We start from the raw sequence: 21,164 nt of genomic DNA, 5'->3' as shown, positions 1-21,164 counted from the left end.
GCTTTTTCTGATAGGAATGCATTTGCCTTTTCCTCCTATAAATCCCCAAAGTATTCTTTATCCAACTTTTCTTCTGTTTTAAGAAGGATAAACAACTGTATGGTTTGCTCATACATCAAAGTCCTATCAGTGTATCTCCTATTTGCTAGAAAATTATGGCACATATTTCACATTTTCACAGTAAAAAATGTATCATAAAATTTGTATTACAGAATTTAAGCCATGTGCTCTTGTTTCTTGTTATGTATTGCCCATGGAAGGGTAAACACTATAAAGAGGAAAACATAAAAGCAAATGTTAGCTCCCACCTTCTCAACCATGAGCCTGACCACAGTGTTTATATCTGAATCACAGGAGAGGATTATGAAAACTCATCCAGCTTTTCTCACACAGAGTCTTGCAAACATAACTGCATTATGGTAAAATAAAAACTGTTTTGTTTTATTAAATAAAGTGAAATATTTACATACATACCTTTTAAATCATACCATTTACTTTTAAATTATACCATTTACTTTTAAATTAACTTATAAGTTGTCGTGACAGAGCAAACTGTTTTCAAGAGCCTGAGCTGGCTAGGCTTTCTCCTTTCCTGTAACTTGTAAACTTTGACTGCTATGCCCCTATTTAAAGAGATCATATTCTATCACACTTGTTATAGTAAGTGTTGTAAAACTAAAACCACACAAATACTGATCGTCAAGCTCCAGATTATACAATTAAACTCTAAAAATAGTAATATGTAGTGGCCTTGAACTTTAAAGTTCCCTTTTGGGCTGCTTCTTCAATATAGTCAGTTCAGTGTATAATGTATTTACCCATCACTTATTTTCTTCTTCTTCATATTGTTTTAGTTCCCTTTCTTTCCATCTAAGCATGACATTATATTGTATCCTTTATATAGTTGTTTAGCTTTCCTTTTTCACACAAAGCTTTTTTGATCTAAATTATTTTTTCTTTTTGCTTTTCTCTGCTGCTAATACCTCATTTTGCCGTAGAGCTCTCCTTTTACATATTACAGCAGTATATTTTCCAGGCACCATCCTTCACACTCCAAGCATCTCCAATTGGAAATCCACATTATCTTTAAGAAATATCAGTGTATTTAGAAAAAACATTTTTATTCCATGTCTATTTTTTTCTTATAAAGACTGTAACTATCTTTTGTTTATTTTTTAATCTTTTAATTTACTACCCAGCTGGTGGCAATCCTCCTGCCAGAGATGATATTTGTTTTTTTTTTTTTCAAATCTAACTTTGCTATAAATCTTGTATTTTTAAAAATAGCATCTTAATTATATTAGCTAGTTTTTGGCTAATCCATTTAATGAAGAAACTTCCCAATTCAAATCAGCACATTAAATGTGGCTTGTTATAGGATATAGATTTAGAATGTATAATATTAATAACCAACTTTTTCATTTTCTAAAATATTTTTACATAAATTACTTTGCTTATCTTCCATATCTACTCCATGACATAGATATTATTAACCCTACTTTAAAAACTAAGAATCAGAATTTTACAGTGATTTGCATGTTCATTTGCAATGAAATGCACTGAAGAGCTGGTATCCAAATCCAGTGCCTTCCAATTCTTAAACCTGAATTTGGCCCTTTATACATCAGGCTGCATGTTGACTAAATTCTTGTGTATGCACTTTAATTCTAGACAAATCTGATAATAACGACTCAAATGTAAATATACCCTTCATGCAAAAAGAAATCAACACAGTTTTATATTTTCTAAATACATTGACATATGACATGTCCATTTTGTCCTCCAATGTAATGATTTTAATAATTTGTTTCAATAATGCTTCTCTGTGAAATCAACACAGTTTTATATTTTCTAATTTATAATTTTCTAGTCTATATTAACTATTTTTTAAAAATTGACATATAGCCAATTTATAATGCTGTTTCCAGTATACAGCAAAATGATTCAGTATGTGTGTGTGTGTGTATACATATATATGTGTATGTATATAATATATATATATATATATATATATATATGTTCTCTTTCATGTTCTTTTCCATTTTGGTTTATTACAGGGTATTGGGTATAGTTCCCTGTGCTATACAATAAGACATTTTTGTTTATATATTTTATATACAGTAGTTTGTATCTGCTAATCCCAAACTCCTAATTTATACCTCTTCCACCCCTTTCTCCTTGGGTAACCACAAATTTGTTTTCTATGTCTCTGAATGTTTCTAATTTCTGTCCCTCTGCTTATTGATATTATTTACATTTCTCAAGCTTTCTAACTTTGAGGGGCTTCCATTAACTTGTGCCTACTGTGCAACTTCTCAAGACTAAGCTGAAGGTACTTGAAAATAGCTGCATCTTTTAGATGCAGCCCATGGTAAGACATTTCCTCTGGGCTATTGGAAGGGTATTTTTGATAGATCCCAAATGGATTACATTTATCGCTTTTGGTCCCATAGCTGCTTGCTGTTTGTGCTCTGCCAAAACTTCCTGTATCTGGTCTTGCACAAAATTCTTCCAAATACATTGACATGTGACATGTCCATTTTGTCCTCCAATGTAATGATTTTAATAATTTGTTTCAATAATGCTTCTCTGTGAGTTAAACTCTATGGAGAATAACTCAACTTTGTCGCACATAAATCTAACTAAAAATAATCCTTGTAGTTTGGTGACTTGCTCAATTATCTGAAAATGTTTTTATTAGTTTCTTACCAACACACACTGTTTTTCACATATTAAACTGAAAGATCACCATTTGATTGCTGTTGTAAAACCATTTGATTGTTGCTGATAATGACTCAAAGACCTAGGTAATACTGAAATTCACTCTCACATGCTAGCATTTGCAAGATTTTGGCTTTTATTTAATGTCAGGTTAAATAACATGCAATCAAAATATAATAAATATCATACTATATACATCCATCCAGTTCAATATCAAAGAAAATTAACAGATTACCAGACTTCATAACTTTGATGTTAATTATTAAAACTGAACTCTGAACTTCTCATAATTTCCCTCAGTTATTCATTATGTCTATTGCCTTTCTAAAAAAACTTCTTGAAACTTTCTTCCCAAATTTTGAATACATGTATTTAATTTGAAAGAAGAATACATCCTTTCATTTGCCTTTGAACTACTACCTCCAGGGTTGAAAGTGGATATTTTCTGAGAGTTGGTATGTAATTTTTCATGATTTGATGATCTTACATCAAATCTCTGGTTAGTCTTGTTTTTGTGAGCCGGCACACTGTTTCATTAAAAGCCATTCTATTGTTTTGATTAATGTTTGGAGATTGTCCTCAATTTTTTCTGAATTTCTTCTCCCTAGACTCTTTAGCTCTCCTTACCTCTCTGTTGGCACCATGTGAATGAAATGGAATCACAACCAGAGGAACTTCCTGAACACTTATATTATTGTCACATGCCAATAAATGTTAATGGACACTTCAGAATTAGACAGATAGATAGATAATAAATAGAAGCATCTTCTAGGAACTTTTCTGGGGGGCAAGGAAGAAAAGCTTACTCAAACTAGCAAGGGCAAAGAGGTTAAATTTGTCAGAAGGAAGCAGAGGTATTGTGTGGAACCCAAAGGCAGAAAGTACAGTCATGCCTACAATGGACTGGAACCACACAAAAAAACCACAGGGACAGAGGTTCCAGGGTACTCAGCTTGGTGTTTTCCCTGCATAAAATAGCCACATATCTGGGCTCTACGTCACTTCCATGCTGCACTCTTTCCATTGCAGATTGCCAAGAGAGAACATGATTGGCCCAAATCAGAGAAAATCTTTATCCCTAGGTCAAACAGTGGTGGCCAAGTGGCTTTACTAAAGATGTTAACTGACATTGAGGCTCAGCTCCCCTCAGAACATGCTCAGGACACATGTATGTCAAAATTTCTTTTAATCTGTTTACTTTGAATATCTTTCAGATAAAGTATACTTGTACTCCGATGACTACATTCCCAGGTATGTAGAAAATGAGTCAGAGATTATGATTGCCAAGTAACAAGGAAAACATTAATGTTCTATTGCTTATAGATTTGGCTCAGGAATGTTTCACTTGGGTTAAAATACAATTAAAAGTGAATTTTAATTACTTTTACTTCCATCTGAAGATGAGTAGTTATAACATTATTATCTGCCCTCGTTACTCATTCTGAGTCAATGAGAGAGCTGTATAAGGAATAAAATGAGATTCCAAATTATTATCTACAGAATCCTCACCAATTTTAGGAAGAGATACCCTAGATTATGATTCAATTCAGACTGTAAGAATGTGGTCTAATTATGTATAGAATTGTGTGCCTCTTAAGAATTTCAGAGTGGAAAGAAATCTGACAATAACATAACAAATTTAAGATATGTATGCATCGAGACAGACAAGGATGCTTTGTGCTATGCTGTTTTTAAAGGTGTTGGCAATTGATAGGGAAATGCAACAAATAACTCTAAAGTGGTATACAGTTTTAGATATACTTTATTCTCTTATACATATTAGGCAAGCTGCAAATAAATTTGTATAATGTGATACTTTTTAAAACAAAAGTTTATAGTACAAATCATAGTAAAGAAGCTTCATTTTCTTGGATAGTATATTCTGACCCAAATGTGTCATTGGTTTAGAAATTTCTCTTTTAGGATCAAAAGAAAAATCTAAATATAGAGAATTTCCTAGGGGACCCTTCAAGACCTTTTTGAAATGGTAGTCAGAAAGGCTGAAAAGGTCTTTCAAAAACACAGAGCTTTCTCGCTGGACAGGATAAGACTGTAAGCTTTTTATCATCCCTTTAACAAAAGTCTTCTCCATGTGGAAATGTCTCTGGAAGATTCAGGATCTGGGCTGCAGGCAGACCCACACAAATAAGAACATCTCTATTTTTATGACTATTTTTAACATTGGATGTTATCATGAGATAATTTTTAAGTCATAGGTCATATCAAGAGCAATTTGCTGATTTGATTATAATAAAAATATAACAAAAAGAATCTTAATAACTATATAGAATTTAGTCTGATGATTGTTTGGATGCTTGTCACTTGAAAGACAGTTAAGATGCAATGTGATAGAAAATCTTGTGGGATGGTCATTCTGTCAAAGACGGAGTTGGTGGTTTTGGGGTTAGGAGGAGAAGAATCAGAAAAGAAAATTGGTAAAACACTCATCTCAAAGCAAGCCAGCTCTTAGCTATGGGGAAAATTCAGAAAAGAGGCTGGTTCTTTTATAACATTCAGTCATTCAATAAATATTCATTTAACAAATAAGCATTTGTTAGACAATAGAGTTATAAGATGAAAAGATACAGATCCTTCCCTCAAGAATTTAATAATCTATTATCTATTGTAATAAATCTCCATTTAGGCGTAATTTGAATATACAATGCAGATTGTATCTATAAAAAGTGGTTGGCATATTAATTCACAAGTTTGTGAATGTACTACACAGCTTATCTATTTCTCTGATTATGTAGTTTGGGAGCCAAAACCTTATAGGAGAGCATGGAGGCTTCAGGAAGAAAGAAACAAATGAACCGTCCCTAGCCATTAAGATATAAACATTAAAACAGCAATTGTAAACAAGGGCTGTCTTTCTTAGGTGGGGTAGAATTATGGATGCTTCTTTGGTTCTTAGATGGTTTGAGGCCAGATAGGAGGGAGGCAAGCTTCCATCACACTGGGTTACCTGCTGCACAGTCTCCCCGTCCCTACTCAACACTGGTTTAGGTGGGAAGCTATGCTGGAAGGGAAATAAATTTCCTTCTCTCATCTTCTTGCTTCCCCAGATTTCTGCCTTTCCTGCTTTTAGTAAGTCAGTAACATGATCACTTTAAGGACAGCATAGCTTCTATGTCTAATAGAGAGTTAAATATACACTTCCTGGTATTTACCCCTGGGTCACTTCATTCTTTCCTTTAAATGTAATTCTACACAAGTCTTGTCTTTTGATCTGTGTTAAGAGGATAAGGCAGTGAGAGAGAATATCATGGGCTTGAGATCCAGACACTTCTGGATTTTATTCAAACTCTTGCAATTATTAAGTTTGTAACCTTTTGAAAGTGAACATCCCTGAAGTTGAATTTTGTCATCTGAAAAATAAGGATTATAATACTGTACCTACAGAGGGAGTTGATTTAAAAAGCTGGCTGCTTTATTAGATAAAAATTATAGTCTAAGAAAATTCCCACTCATTTGAATGATATTCATCCCCAAAGTTAGGAAAGCAGTTCTGATAATTTAGGAAAGCAGTTCAGATTTATCTTAAGCTTCTTTTAGCTCCTCAGTTTTTAGAGTCTCTCTCAGGAACTTAGGACAAATTCCCAGCAGCTGTTGCGTGGTCTTCTCCTGGGTGGCACTGGAAGGTGCTTTTATCACAAAACATCTTGAGATGATTTCTTGGACTTCTAAAGCTCAGCAGGCTGGGGGAGACCCTTCACTCCCCTCCTCTTTGCTAAATGTGCTAACTTGGTACCCTGGAAAAGACCTTTATTCTCAATTGTCCCTTTCACCTGTTCTTCGGGTTGAGTGTTCTGATGACAATAGAACTCCTGAGGAGCCTCCCCTGGCATCTCAGACTTCCAAGTAGACAGGCAGATGAAGCCCTCAATGGGGCCACTGCCTCACTTGAACCAAAGTATCTCCACATTTTCCAGCCTTCTGTTTGTTTTAATGTACAAGTTACCACAATCCAAGCTCCAACTCTGTATGAATGTAGAAATCTAGTCCCCTTTCTAAGTATTTTTGGCAATTCCCCCAAATATACTTACAGATTCCAAAAATCCTAGTCTTTATTGACCTTTCCCTCCCCTACCTGCCAGCTTTGTGTCACTGCTCTAAGATTCTTTCCCCATCTTTTTAGAATTCTTCATGCTGGCAAATCTTTCCAGTTTCTGTCTCCTTTCCCCTAAACTTTGAAAAAAAATTCTTTTTTTTTTTTTTTTTTTGGCTGTGCCCATAGCACATGGTTGTTCCCAGTCCAGGCAGAGAAACAAAGCCACAGCAGTGACAATGCCAAATCCTTAATCACCAGGCCATGAGGGAATTCCCAAGACTCTTCTTTTTAAATACTCCAAAGCACTGCCAATATAAGCTCCTGTGTTTAATTGACTTTACAAAAAAGTGGACATTATTAGAAGGGCATTTGAACACTAATCAAGAGAATCATAATTTAATATTAGACACCATTGTTAGATACCAGTGATAGAGTCCGTTAACATTTCCCCTTAGGAAACTCTACTGGTTCTTAGGTTAACCCTAACCATACTAAACCCAGCCATACAAAAATTGCTGGGGTTTACACTTCTTTTCTGGACCAAGGGTCTATATATCTATCACTTTCTACTTCTCCAGGCTCTGGAACACCCTCTTTTGGTTTTCCTCCTCAATTACCAGCAGCTCCTTCTTGCTTGTTCCTGAATGATAAGACAATAGAGTGTCCAGGGCTCATCTAGTGAACCCCTTCTCTAATTGTTCTTTAACATTTTTTTAAAAGTATAATTGATTTACAATATTGTACCAATTTATGCTGTGGTACCAATTTTTGTACCAATGTATCTCCTTTTTCTCATATTATCTTCCCCCATGTTCTATCCCAAGAGATTGGATATAGTTCGCTGTGCTATACAATAGGACTACATTGCTTACCTATTCTAAATGTAGTATTTTGCATCTACCAACCCCAAACTCCCAGTCCATCCCACTCCCTCCCCCCTCCCCCTCAGTAACCACAAGTCTGTTCTCATTCCATTAGTAATTTCATCCTCTCTCATAGCTTTAAATAACATTTATACACTGATGAAGCCTAAGTATACCTATTCAAAGAAATGTCTATTAAGCAAATCAAGTTAACGCTAAAACCAACTTCTGATAGATCCCTATGCTTACTCTTTCCTCAAACTTTCTACCTCCTTAAAATAGTTTTATAGAATGTCTTTTGTTTTTATTTGGATATTAGAACCCTACATTTATGTCACAGGATTTGAGAGCTGAAAAAAGAAATGGGGATTAAATATAATTTAATATCCTTGCTTTGTAAGTTAAGGAAATCAAAACTCAGAGAATTTATGTCCAAAATCACCTAGGCAGAAGTAATGATTTTTTAAAAATTGAATTATTTAATATACTTAGATAATAAAGCATTTGAGGAATTTTCTTTAAAGGACTTCATAATAAAATATAAATAAAAACTTTTAAAATAAAGACTAGAGAAATATATGTGAAAATAGAAAATTGGGACCCCAGGAAAAGATGCAATTAATATTATTTTAAATTTTAGAGTGTCAGTAAATGTGCTAATTGGTTAGAGGGTCATTTTAGACATGCTGAAGACAGTGGAGAATCTGATCTGGCCTGAAACTTCGAGGTGCACTGGCCTCTAGGCTTATTTATTCATTTATTTTAAATAGTAATCAGTCTTCAACATAAAACACTGCCAAACATTTGTGCTTGGAGTTTATTAAATATTTGCAATAGGCTGGTGTTATTTGGCATTAGCCAAGTAAAAATAATACTTTCTAATGTGTTGGTTAGGCAACTGCTTCTTTATAATAGTTTATTTGAGACGATTAATCATTTGAGACCTGCCTGTAGACACAGGGCACTGCATTATAAATCACATCTTATTTTCATTCATAGGGAATGAAATGATGTTCATTTTTTGTACATGATTTATCATTTGCAGGTTGTATCTCTATCTATGTGGGCTAGGAAAATGGATGGATTTTCTTATTAAAAATTCTTCACCTTTTGCTATTATATTCTCTGCAGAGCCAGAGAAAATCCATGAGCAGGGACTACTCTGCATCCCAACATTAAGTTGTAGTGAATTACCAAGGGAAAGAAAAGTTACGGATTAATTTCTTTGCTATCAGATAAGCATCTGGACTTTTCAAATCATTTCATACAAGTATCATTTGATTTTTTTTTTTTTAGGACACCTGCTTAGTACTCACATATACTGTGCCTTCTTTCAGTAGCATGGGGGTAATATAGGTGTTATGCCTTGAGATAAGTGTTCTTTTTCCTTTTAGTATACTTCCTCTCAGCTCTAGACGATGTGTAATCTCAAAGTTAAAGCAGTTGCTGCTGTTATAGGAAATGCCATCCTCACTGCATGGAACATTCTTCTGTTCCCAGCCTGCTATTGTGGAAGCTGGTCACCAGGGCCATTGTCGCTGTCTGATAACAATACAGATCTGTCTACTGTAATCCTAATAGGATTATTCAGATGAGGCTTTAAGGAAATTTAATCAAACATCAAGAACAAATAGTATTCAGAGCTTTAGGATCAGATTTGCATTACAATCTTAGTACTGCCAATTACTTTCTCTCTGTCTTGGCAGTTTACCTCTACAGATTGTAAATTCCTTATGTACACAATTGGGATTAAAAAAAAAAAAAAAAGCCTCTCATAGTGTTGTCCTGAGGGTTGAACGAACACTAGCATAAAGAAAAGCTTTTACAATTGGTATTCATGTTGATAGTACACAGAAGGTTAGGGAAAATATGTTAATCATTGTGAATATCAGACTTCTCATCTGTAAAATGGGAACTAATATTTATGAGAATTTCCCTGGGTTTTTGATTAATATATGTAAAACAGCATGGTGTTTGGATATAACAGGTGATCAATCATTTATCGCATCTGTCAAGCTGAGTCTATTTCTCTGGTCTCATTTTTTAATCATCATTGTCAGTTAATATTAGTAAACAGGGTGTTAGGGGTCTGTTCGGAGTGATACTCATGGCAAGCAAACAGAAGCACAAATGTATGGTTTAGAGCACAGATAATCTACCTTCTAATTCCAGCTCTGTCATCTACTGGTCTTGTGACTTTCAGCAAATTATATAACTAATCTGTGCCTCAAGATCCTTATCCATTAAGTGGAAATATGCTATAGTTCCTATCTGGTCAGATTGTTGTGAGAATTAAATGAATGAATATATGTGTATATATATGTATATACATATTTATATGTATATATATATAAAATGCACTTCAAATAGAATCTAACACTGTAAGTGCTAAACAAGTATTTGCTATTATTGTTTCCTGAAAGAAGGCCCAAAACATAACTTCTCAAATTCATACATACACTTGCACTCACTTGCATATCTGCCTTGGGTAGTCGAGGCTGAACAAGAACATGCAATAGTTTACCCAATATTAATTTAGCTGAAGAATTAGTTATGAATTATGTGTAAAGTACATTCTAATAAGGCAAATTGTTTGTCCTTATTATAGGGAAGATGAGTATGATTTTGAAGACACACCAATTTATGGTAACTTAGGTAATGTGATCTCAGGTAAGTTTTATTTTTTCCAGAAACTAAGTTTATCTATAAATCAATTACCTCCACTTAATTCCACAAAGAATTGGAGGTAGCTTATTTTTTTTGTCACAATCACATGTTTAGGTATTCCAATGATAATCATAAATACAAGTATATTTAGCATATCACTTAGTATATATTTCCAAAGTTGCATATTGTAAATCTCATTGCAACATTCAGTGTAAATTAACATCCTGTTTTTCTATATCCTCTTCATTTCATCTAGCAGTAATGAGAATACCGGAAGAATCTATTACCATGAATTTTGACACACACAGAATTCTATGAAATAAAGCTATTTCTAGAACAGAAAATGGCCCAGGGAAACAGTCCTTTATCCTCTCTATGCAAAAGCAAGTCTATAATGAATAACTGGAACAAAGAACATAGTCTCTAGTTTCCTTTGTTTTAACTAGTTCTTTTAAGGTAGAGAACCTAAGGTTACATCGATGACAAGCAGGGAAAGAGAAACACCAAACCATCAATGAGTGGTTCATACATTTTTTTGTTCTTTTGTAACAATAGTCTTCAGTTCCCAGCATCCCTTATTACTTGAAATATCCCAACCACCGAAAAAACAAAATGCTTCTAAATGCCTCAAAACGGAGAGCTATGATCTGATCCCAGCACTCTGTGAGAGAAGCTGTGAAGGCAGCTCTAGTATTTAACCCCATCCTTGCCCTTCAGGATCTTCACCTAACTCATCATGGGAGGCTTCGGGCTCAACTCCTGTTGATCTCTGAGTCGCAGACACAGACATAGCCAGTAAGGGACTAAATTTATCTGAATCTCTATATATCTAAACAGTATGGAATTTGTATGAGAATTTTTAAAATTTTTTTAATTTTTGTCTCCCCCCATTGTAAAGTGTTCTCTAAGCTCTGTATGCTGAAGAATTAGAAACCATTTTTTGGGAATAGACTATTAAAAATAATTTGCCCTCCTGTTTCCCCTTGCAGAATTGTCGTACCACCTATGATATTTGAAGACCTCATTTCTTATGTATTCTGGTGGCTCAAAGCCAATGACATCTTCAGTCACTCTGTCTAATGAACACAGGTGTCACTCCTATGGGTTATGTTTTAGTAGTTGCACGACAGGGCTCAGGAACCTGCTATTTAATAAACCTCCCAAGTGACTCTTATGCATGTTTTCCATGGTCTATGCTTTGAAGAACACTGTTCTACGGACCATTTCTCTGCATTGCTTTTCCGAGGAGACTGAATTGACTATGAAGTACCTTGTATTATAGTAAATATATCTTTTCTTCTATGAGGTCAAATTGGTACAATCCACATTTCTGCCAGGTTACTCGCCATCCTACAAGTCACTAACTCTCCTTCCTCTCCCTTTTGAATGGGAGTATCTGGGGGAATAAAGGTATGGATGATCCAGTAAACATCCCCACAGGATGAAAAGAGTGCATGTCTGCTGGCTGGTGGGCAGGGCACAAAAACTCCAAGTACCTAGGACCAGCATTATACACCCCGGATGCTCAAAACAGCCTGGCTGAACTGTCCTGTCACTGATTTATGGGACAACAAACATAATTAAATCCTCTTTTACAAAAATAGGATGTAGGATTTTAAATGCCACTGAATAAAACTTCTTATTAGAAAAATTACCAAATCATAATCATCAACATATGTGCTCCGTACTTTATGCCACCTGCACCATTTTTAGTCATGCTTATGTAGAAAAGAACACAAGTGACCCTGTAACTTGTGGGATCTCTATAATGTTGAAATGGCAGTTTAAATTGAAACTGTCATGTCCATGTTCCATGGTATGAAAAAATTAATGTGATCTAGTCCTTATCCCAAGTGACTGTCTTTTGTCTAATTTTTAATGTTGTGGGCAGCAAACTCTCCAGTCTGATCTTCAGACAACGGTTTGTGCCTCCTGACTTCTTTGCATCTCCACAAAAAAAAAAAACTAGTCAAACAATCCCCAAGAGTTTCACATTGATAGCTAAATGTTGTTTGGGTCATGTATTTTTATTTGTGCCAGCATTTTTTATTTTTCCCTTGTAAATCTCTATCTTTTCAACTCCCAAGAACCAGTGGATGAGAACTGCTATGAACAAATGAAAGCTCGACCAGAGAGATCTGTAAACGAACCGAAAGAAGACACCCCACCTGCACAGGTAAGGTTTTTTTTGTTTGTTTTGAGGGTTTTTTGTTTGTTTTTCTGTTTCAACGATCAAGTTCAGCCTAGGCCACAGCAAAGCTGCATGTTTTAAGAGCATAAAAGCAGCACATTCTGATAAACATCAGAAGCAGCCTGTTAGAAATTTTGCATTCAGAATTGGTGTCAAATTCTAGAGCTTGAGCTCTAAAGAAAAACTCAAAGACAAACAATGTGCAGAGCCACATTCAAAGGGTCAAAATTGTGTACACTTACAAAGATGATAGATTTCAAGATTTCTCTCCCTAAATAATTGTTTTTCCTTTCAGAGTGAAAAAATTACATGTATCACAGAAATAAATATAAAATTGACACATGTAAAGTGTTCAGAAGACCTAGAGGTCAGGAATTTATGGTGGATGGGGAGAGAGAGAGATCTTTAGTGAAAAGATTAATTAACTAGCTGTAAAAGACCATGCCTCTGTTTTACAAGGAAAATGAGTATAAATTTAATACAAATCTTATGGCTATGGTCTTATGGCAAGAGATTTTTGTACACAGCTTGTGTGAGAATAGACAAGACTATTGCCTAACCAGAAACAGAAAAACCCAAGGAGAAATAAGTAGTTTATACTTCTGCCACAATCAGTTCAACCTCCCCAGATATAGCACTGCTATTCACAGTTCTTAGCCTACATATGGCTGAAGCATTATGAATTTTAGTTGAAATGGTTCTTCCCTCTCCTCCCCAATCTTGTCCCTTTTATCATGTGCCCTCTTGTATTTCCTAGAAATAGTCACAGGGCCAGCATTTCCTATGCAGTTGTTATGTGTTGGACTTGTATTATGTGCTTTCTAAGCATTACCTTCTTAGATTCCTATGAGAGAAATAGCGTGATTAATCCCTATTTGACAGGTGCTTGCAAAAGATGAAAAACTTACCCTAGAGACTCAGAAATTAAGTGGGGAAACAAAATCCAAACTTAGTCTTGCTTAATAGAAAACATTCTCATCCTGAATATTGATCACAGCTTGGTAACTTCTCATTAAGATAGACTTTTTCTCTTTCTTTATGTGAATCCCCTTAAAAAATTAGAATTCTTTCAATTTTTACTAAGAAGCCAAAGATATGGTAAGGTTTAAGCAAAATGTTAAGTTTCCCTGTTATGGGCAAATCTATCATGTGATGTTCAATTAATTGTAAATGTATTTCTTAGATAAAAGATAGGAAAAACTGCATGTTATAATATGATGGGCAAAATTCATGATAATAAAAACAAAACCTCTCAGAGAAGGTTAAAATATAACCATACCACCTAAAATGCAGAAATTGACAGCACCTTATTTGTAAAAGAACTGAGAATTCTGAATAGAAGTTCCTGTTTAATACATATGAATAGGCCAGTTTTATTTGTGCTGCATCTGGTTTTTACTCAAACGGAAATTGTGCAAAGCCTTAAAATTTCTTTAAAAAGTCTGCTATTTTATAAATTAAATATTTAAAGGCCCTTCTAAGGAGATTGGTCTTTATTCTGTTACACCCTTCTCACAAATTTAATTTCACAAATTAGAAGTAATCTTTTTATTTCCTCAATTCCATTTTATTAGAATGATCATTATCATCAAAAATACTACCCAGTTTGCTACTATGATACTTAGTTACTTTGGTCAATGACCAAAGCATAAAGTATCCACAATACGATGCAATAAAGCTTGATAAAAGCTTTTTTGGAGAAGGAAATAAGCTCCCTGCCCTTTGAAAATAATGTCTATAATTGAGAAGTTGTAATTTCAGTATCTGAGTCTGCTATGAACTAGGAAGTGTTGATCAGGAAACTTAAGATTGAGTTCGCAAGAGTTCACATAGCCTAAAAAATTTGAGGGACACAATGTGAACTTGCTTCTCTTCTCTTATCCTCAGGTCAAAACTTCTCACCTACCCCTCCTTTCCCTCCTATATCAAAAGCATCCTCTCTCCGTTCCAAAGCCAATATTCGTGCTCTTAACTAATTATCCTATTTTTTTAACTAATTGAAAATGCAAGATATTGAATCTCCATTTTCTCATTACATGAATTACTATTTACCTACCAATATGCACAAATCTCCCCAATATTGAAAAACAAGAACCTTACTTCAGTCTGTTTTGCTAATTCCTAAACTGGTTTTTACTTTCCCCCAGTTTTCATTTTTTTAATCCCTGTCTATATATTTTCCACCTATCTACTCAACAGAAACAACACTCTGAAGTCACAAATGACTATGACATGTATGATTTGTGGTTCTTTCTCTGGACTCATACTTTGAACTCAGCAGCACTTGAGAAAGTTGGCAAGACATACGCTATTTGGAATACTTTCAGTGATAAACGCAAAAACCAGTTCAGCCCTCTTTAGCATAAAAGGAAAATCACTGGCTCATAGAAATGGGAGATGTAAGGATTTTTTTTTTTTTTTTTTTTAAGGACCACACTCGCAGCATATGGAAGTTCTGTATTGCTAGGGGTCAAATCTGAGCTTCAGCTGCCAGCATACACCACAGACACAGCAACATGGGATCCAAGCTGCATCTGCAACCTACACCACAGCTCACGGCAACGCCAGATGGCTGAGCCATAGGGCAAGGCCAAGGATTAAACCTCATCCTCATGAGGATTCTAGTGGGATTCATTTCCTCTGTGCCACAATGGGAACTCCCGATATTTTGTTTTTGAAGTTATTGAATATGAGGCTCTCTCCATTTCTCCTCCCTGCTTCTCTCTGTTGCTGACTTCATTCTGTTCTATTAGCAACAGACTCTTCCATTTAGGTTGGGAAAGCCACTGGCAGATTCAGATTTTCTTCCTCCTAACTCTAGAAAAAGACATATTTTCTGTTTCTGCATCTGTACCTCAATCCCAAAGATGCCATATAATTGGTTCTGCTGAAGACACATGCCCACTTTGGGGCCAACTTCTGTTGGCAGGGGTAGTGAAATTTATTCTAAACTGGGTTGCATGCTTAGTCCTGTGTTAAGCTTGGAGAACAGCATTGTAACTGACCACCTCCCCAGGAGCAGATAAAGGAAAGAAATTTCCTAAAGAAAAATGGAGAATTTATTGAAGGAAAAGAATAGAACAAAGTGCTGCACAATTGAAAAAGATATCCACCCCTTAGTATTACTGAGTGCCCTCTGTTTTGTTTGTTTGTTTTCTTTTAAACTTCATTGGCATCTTCTCTATCTAGGCAAAGGCAAAAACACATAAATGCACAAGATGTGTTCAGGAAGCAATAAAAGGTCCAATTTTCTTGAAATACAGAGGTTATATAGGGGAGTAGTAGAAAATCAAAGTGGAAGGGGTGAAGCATAAGCATGGAAAACCTCAAATGTCAGGCTACGAAATTCAGATTTTAGTCTATACACTAAAATTTTTGAGACAAGATGGTAAAATATGAAATTTAGGAAGAGAGTTTGAAGATAGTATGTGGCTAATTGGCAGAGGGTAGAGACTAGAGCAAGGATACCAGTTAGCTTATGTACAGTTTTTCAGAAATGATTATTTCAGGAATAAAAAGTCAAAGTTACCAGAGAGCTTGTAAATAGGGCCATCCCTCTGCCTGGCAGAGAACATAAGACAATTTACATTTTAGCAAGAAAGTGACTGCCACCAGGGAGAAGCTTATCCATGCATTAGGGGTTTTGTTAATCCAAATGTTGCTTCCTTACCCTAAACCCCAAAATTGATATACCTTTGGCTTCCTCTGAAAGGGAAATCTTAATAGAGAAATTATTTGTTTATTCAGTGGCTGTCCTAAAGTTTTAGCCTATAACTTCTGATAAGTATAATGCCACCTTACTTCTGGACCTTGAAAAACCAGATTTGAACTGCGTGATTATATTTAAACACTGATTTCTTTCACTAAACACATACCACAGTGCTACACGATGAGGGGTTGAATTTGTGGACGTAGAACAGTGGATATGGGCTGGTGACTGTAAGATTACATGTGAATTTCTACCTGCTCAGAGGATTGGCATCCCTAACTCCAACATTGTTCAAGGGTCAATGGTATATTATCTCTACTTGCTAATAACAATGTAAGATAGGTATTCAAATTTTATAAGCAAGGGCCCCAAATTATTTTTAAAACTGCTCTAAGTCCCATGACCAGTATGTTACAGAGCTGAAATTCAATCTTAGACTCTCCAACACCAAATTCAAGGTTGTGCCTTCAAGGTTATGCCTTTCCCCAAGTTTCTCTAGTCTCCTGCCCTTCTTATTCTAGTATTGACCCAGCTCTAGGCCAGAGAGGGCCACTGGGCCCTCCTGAATGCCAATGATGAGCTCAAAGGGAATCTGAGGACAGGCAGGCAAGAAGGAAACCATAGGGGGAAATGGGAAATGTATTTCTTGCCAAATGCCAGTCATATAAATGGACACTATTAAATTGTTACTTCAGATTCTCAAAAATGTAGAAAAATTGGGGACTTTTGTGGGAACCACCAAATGACCAATTATTAATAAAGTAGATTTTTGGTGAGTTAAATTCCTTCCTATCATGCATATTTCCGGTTTAACAAATCAGGGTATCGTTACTTGTCAGCACTCCCTGAGGTGAAGGCAGGCGAGAGGCAGGTAAGAATCTGTCTAAAAGCTTCATGTATATTAAAAGAATGAAAAAAACGATACACATGAAAAGTTGATTTAAGCTTTTTTCCCCACTCCAAGGTCTTGAGTTGACTATTGTTTTTCATTATCATCCTAATTGACAACTTTGGCAAATAAGGTAGCTAAAGCCAGAAAACAGACCGTGTGTTTTTTTGCAGGCGTTAGACATTCCTAGAGGACATCAAAATGAAAGAATGGCCAACAGTGAAAAATTAATGTGCTTTTCTTTTCAGGAAACTGAAGAAAAGTTGTGCTATGCCTCACTAGATCGCAGCTCTGAGGGGAAGTGCAAAAAGCCCAAGAAGCAGAAATCTTATTTGTCAGACAGGAATGAAGATGGGCAGGCACCCAGCCTTTCTAAGACCACTTTGGTGGATGGTTTCTCACTAGAAAGCCAAACAATAGAGGAAAACATTCATGATGACCCCATCAGGCTGTTTGGATTGATCCGTGCACAGAAAAAAAATGTAAACTAGCTGGACTGTGATCTAGCTCAATGATCCAGTTCTTACTGGACATGGTTGCTAAACAAAACAAGATCCCCATATGACAGCATGATTTGTCAGGGCGATGATCTGATTGTTGGTGGGATGGTGGCTTGCCTCTTACCCAGAGCGTACATTCACACATAGAAAATGTTGTACCATACAAATTCGTTATTTAAATTAGATATTTGAATTCACTTTAAAAATACTTTTGGAGTAAAATGTAAATGAAATCAAATTTGCAAATCGATCCTGATAACAAAGTCATTTCAAAACAATTCTTAATACTCAATGAAATCAACCTCCAAAAATGTTTTAAGCATAAATATGTTTTGGATCGTGTTGGAAGAAAAATAAAAGTCTTTTTTTTAAACAGTTCTTTTTCACCAATGTGAAAAACATAATTGAAAGAAATTTCTGATTGAAATTTAGAACATTAAAACTTATTCCTAAGAGAAGAGGGATAATCTTCTTCTGAAGAAAATAGTTATCCCAGATGGAAATATCTTTATTAGTTTTAAAGCTATTATAAAATTCATGCATGTGCCTTGTAACGAGTATCAAAAAGCATTTAGATATTCCACTAGCTAGAGATAATTACTGTGATCAACTCTCTATAATCCTTCTAAATTTTTTTCTGAGCATGACCATATATATGTTCATTACTTGTTTTTTTAAACAAAAAGGGGAATGTTAATTTTATACATATTATTTAAAATTTTTAACTCAATATATTGTGGACTTATTTCCATTATTATTTTTAACTATAAATACAGTTATAATTTTAATGCCTGCCTAGCAGTTGAAGTACATTTAGCTCATTTCCAATCTATTTTTTTGCCTTTACAAATAACATTTGTAATGCAACTGCATTTCTGCACATATTTGAGTATTGTCTGACTTCTTGAGGCTAATAAGATCTAGGAGAAGAATCATTGCTTTAAAAGCTGTACATAGCATGAGTCTTTATAGAGTATATTTCTGAAAAGTGGAGCGTTTGGTCAAAAATGTGTGTTCTGCGTAAATTCTGATAAGTGTGCTTAAATTGCTCTCCAAAAAAATATTTTAAAAAGCTGTCTCCATTTGGAGTAGGAATTTAATTGGGTCTCAAATCATCACTGGCTAAGAAAATTATACATGACAGCTATCAGTGCTCTCTGACTAGAGCTTAGTAGATTTTAGTCTGTCTTCAGTTGTTTGTGGAGCTGCTGCAGCAGTGTAGGTGCTAAATTATACAATGAAGAGGAAAGAGAGACTCTGCACCCACTGAACTACAGTCCAGGAGAAAAGGCAAGTATCAGGCTAACAAAGAAAAGTGTAGAAATGTGATTAAGAAAACAGAAGAATGGGAGATAATACTGGAGAGAGGGCATCTCTGAAGAGGGAATTTTCATTCTGAGAAGTGAACAGTGAGAAGGAAGGAAGAGCACCTTTTGTAGAATTCTATCATTATTCAGAAGTGTCTACTTCAGTCAATAATTTCCATGATGAGTCTGTAGAAAATCAAATGCTAATAACAAAGAAAAATAATTTAATTTGTCCACAATGCCATAGGAAATGCAAAAAAAATTAACATGTAAGGGAAGAAGAAAAAAAAAATCAGGTTACTTATTCCACAGAAGAACCAAGAAAAACCCACAATAAATAAATGATTAATAGTTACATGTTGACTTTAAGTTTTTGCTTAATTTAAAATAAAATCTTTGCTATCATATGTGTTACGTTGTTACATTTCTATATATACCACGGCTCAGTTAAAATAAAATTTGATTTGCATTTTTGGCAGTTATTTTTTCCTGTAACTTTTCCACATCATTCACTTACCTAGTACCTAGAGATATTTGAATTTTTTACCTAGTACCTAGAGATATTTGAATTTTTTCCCTCTGGTTTATATCATTTGAATTTCAAAATATTTCAAAGTTTTATGCACCAATTTATCTGATGCCCATTAGTCAGGAAGGTTTTTAGTTACAAATTTAAATTCTTTAATAGCTATAAAGGCCCTTTGAGTTAGCGATTTCTTATTGAGTGAACTTTTTAAGTTTGTGTGATTTGAAATGTCCCTCTCATCTCAGTTGTTGAATTTATTGGCATGAAGTTGTTCAAAATACCCTCATATTCTTTGAATATCTGTAGAATGTGTAGTGATTTCACCTCTCTTTAATACTAATAATTTGCTTCTTTTTCCCCAATCTGTCTGGATAGAGATTTTACTGATTTGCTAAAGAACTAAAATTATTGTTCACATAATTTTATTGTTTTTATAGTTCTGTCCCATTTGCCCTCTGATCTATATTATATCCTTTATTTTGCCTACTTTGTATTTTGTTTGTTCTTTTTAAGCATTTTAAAGTGGAAGCTAAGGTCATTCATATAAAACTTTTCTTGTCTAAAATAGGCATTTAGTTTCATAAATTTCCCCTTTTAAAAATACTATTTTGCTTTAGCTGCATAACACAGATATATTTTGACTTGATGTTAGTTTGTTCATAGTGGATGGGAATATGTCCAAGTGACAAGGCAAGTCAAAATGTTTTTCGGGGAGTTCCCATCGTGGCGCTGTGGTTAACAAATCTGACTAGGAACCATGAGGTTGTGGTTTTGATCCCTGGCCTTGCTCAGTGGCTTAAGGATCCGGCGTTGCTGTGAGCTGTGGTGTAGGTTGCAGACCCGGCTCGGATCCCACGTTGCTGTGGCTCTGGCGTAGGCTGGCAGCTACAGCTCCGATTATACCCCTAGGCTGGGAACCTCCATATGCCATGGGAGCGGCCCAAGATATGGCAAAAAAAAAAAAAAAAAAAAGTTTTTCTATCTTGCCCAGAAGCAGAATTCCAAGCAACTTGTCTCATTTTAGTGAAATTTTACAATGTATTTTTAGTGTAATTTAGAGTAATCCTATGACCTAATCAGGACTCTTTGAAATGTTAATAAGTTATGAAGTACTGATCATGCAGTTATTAAGCTAATACATATACTTCACCTGTGACAGTTCTTAGGGACTATGTACCAGGAGGAGCATCATCATAAATTTTCACATTTTAACTAAAAAAAAAAAATGTACGGAGGGGAAGATAGAGAACATATTTAACTAGAAAACAGATGAATTCCAAAGTCTTAAGATTTTTCACTGAAAATGTCTCAAGGTCCTAAAAAGTTCAACTCAAATCTCAACAATAGGAGCAATAACTCCTTTTCGTTAAAGGACTTATTTGTGGCAGAGTAAAGATAGGATGATTAGTAATGAAATATAATACTTAAATCTCTGAGCTTCTGCCTTCACTTGATAAAGAGGAGAGACAATTTTTATGAAGATACTAAAAACAGGAAACATTAAAGTTTAAATAAGAGAACAAAAGAATACAAATTTGACAGAGATGCACTAATAATGCTGCTTGCTGTTCCTTTAACCTTTTCTGAAGAAAGCTGTCTTACTCACTTCCAACTCCTACCACCCAAGAAGTCATGGCTGACTGGATCAGAAGTGGGTTTACCTGAGTCAGGGCAGTCAGTGCATCCTCTAAACCAATCTATAGTTTAGACAGTTATCAGTGGGGGCAGTGCCAAAAGGAT

At 35.0% G+C, this 21,164-nt stretch overlaps 1 protein-coding gene across 2 annotated transcripts in view; it reads left to right on the top strand.

Moving 5' to 3' along the window:
- LOC125134059 (T-cell receptor-associated transmembrane adapter 1) overlaps positions 1-19,305 on the top strand; it is a 36,149-nt gene extending 16,844 nt beyond the window's left edge. For both annotated transcript variants that reach the window (XM_047792902.1, XM_047792895.1), the window contains 4 exons: positions 3,936-3,972; positions 10,244-10,305; positions 12,390-12,478; positions 17,340-19,305. In XM_047792902.1, the coding sequence (XP_047648858.1) occupies positions 3,936-3,972; positions 10,244-10,305; positions 12,390-12,478; positions 17,340-17,582 (431 nt within the window). In that variant the 3' untranslated portion in view covers positions 17,583-19,305. The remainder of the gene's footprint in view (positions 1-3,935; positions 3,973-10,243; positions 10,306-12,389; positions 12,479-17,339) is intronic.
- Positions 19,306-21,164: the final 1,859 nt, after the last annotated feature.

This window comes from Phacochoerus africanus, chromosome 1, assembly GCF_016906955.1.
Source record: "Phacochoerus africanus isolate WHEZ1 chromosome 1, ROS_Pafr_v1, whole genome shotgun sequence".
NCBI classification, from domain to species: Eukaryota; Metazoa; Chordata; class Mammalia; order Artiodactyla; family Suidae; genus Phacochoerus; species Phacochoerus africanus.
Note: the sequence above shows the minus strand (reverse complement) of the source record. Positions and strands in the feature narration are given on the sequence as shown.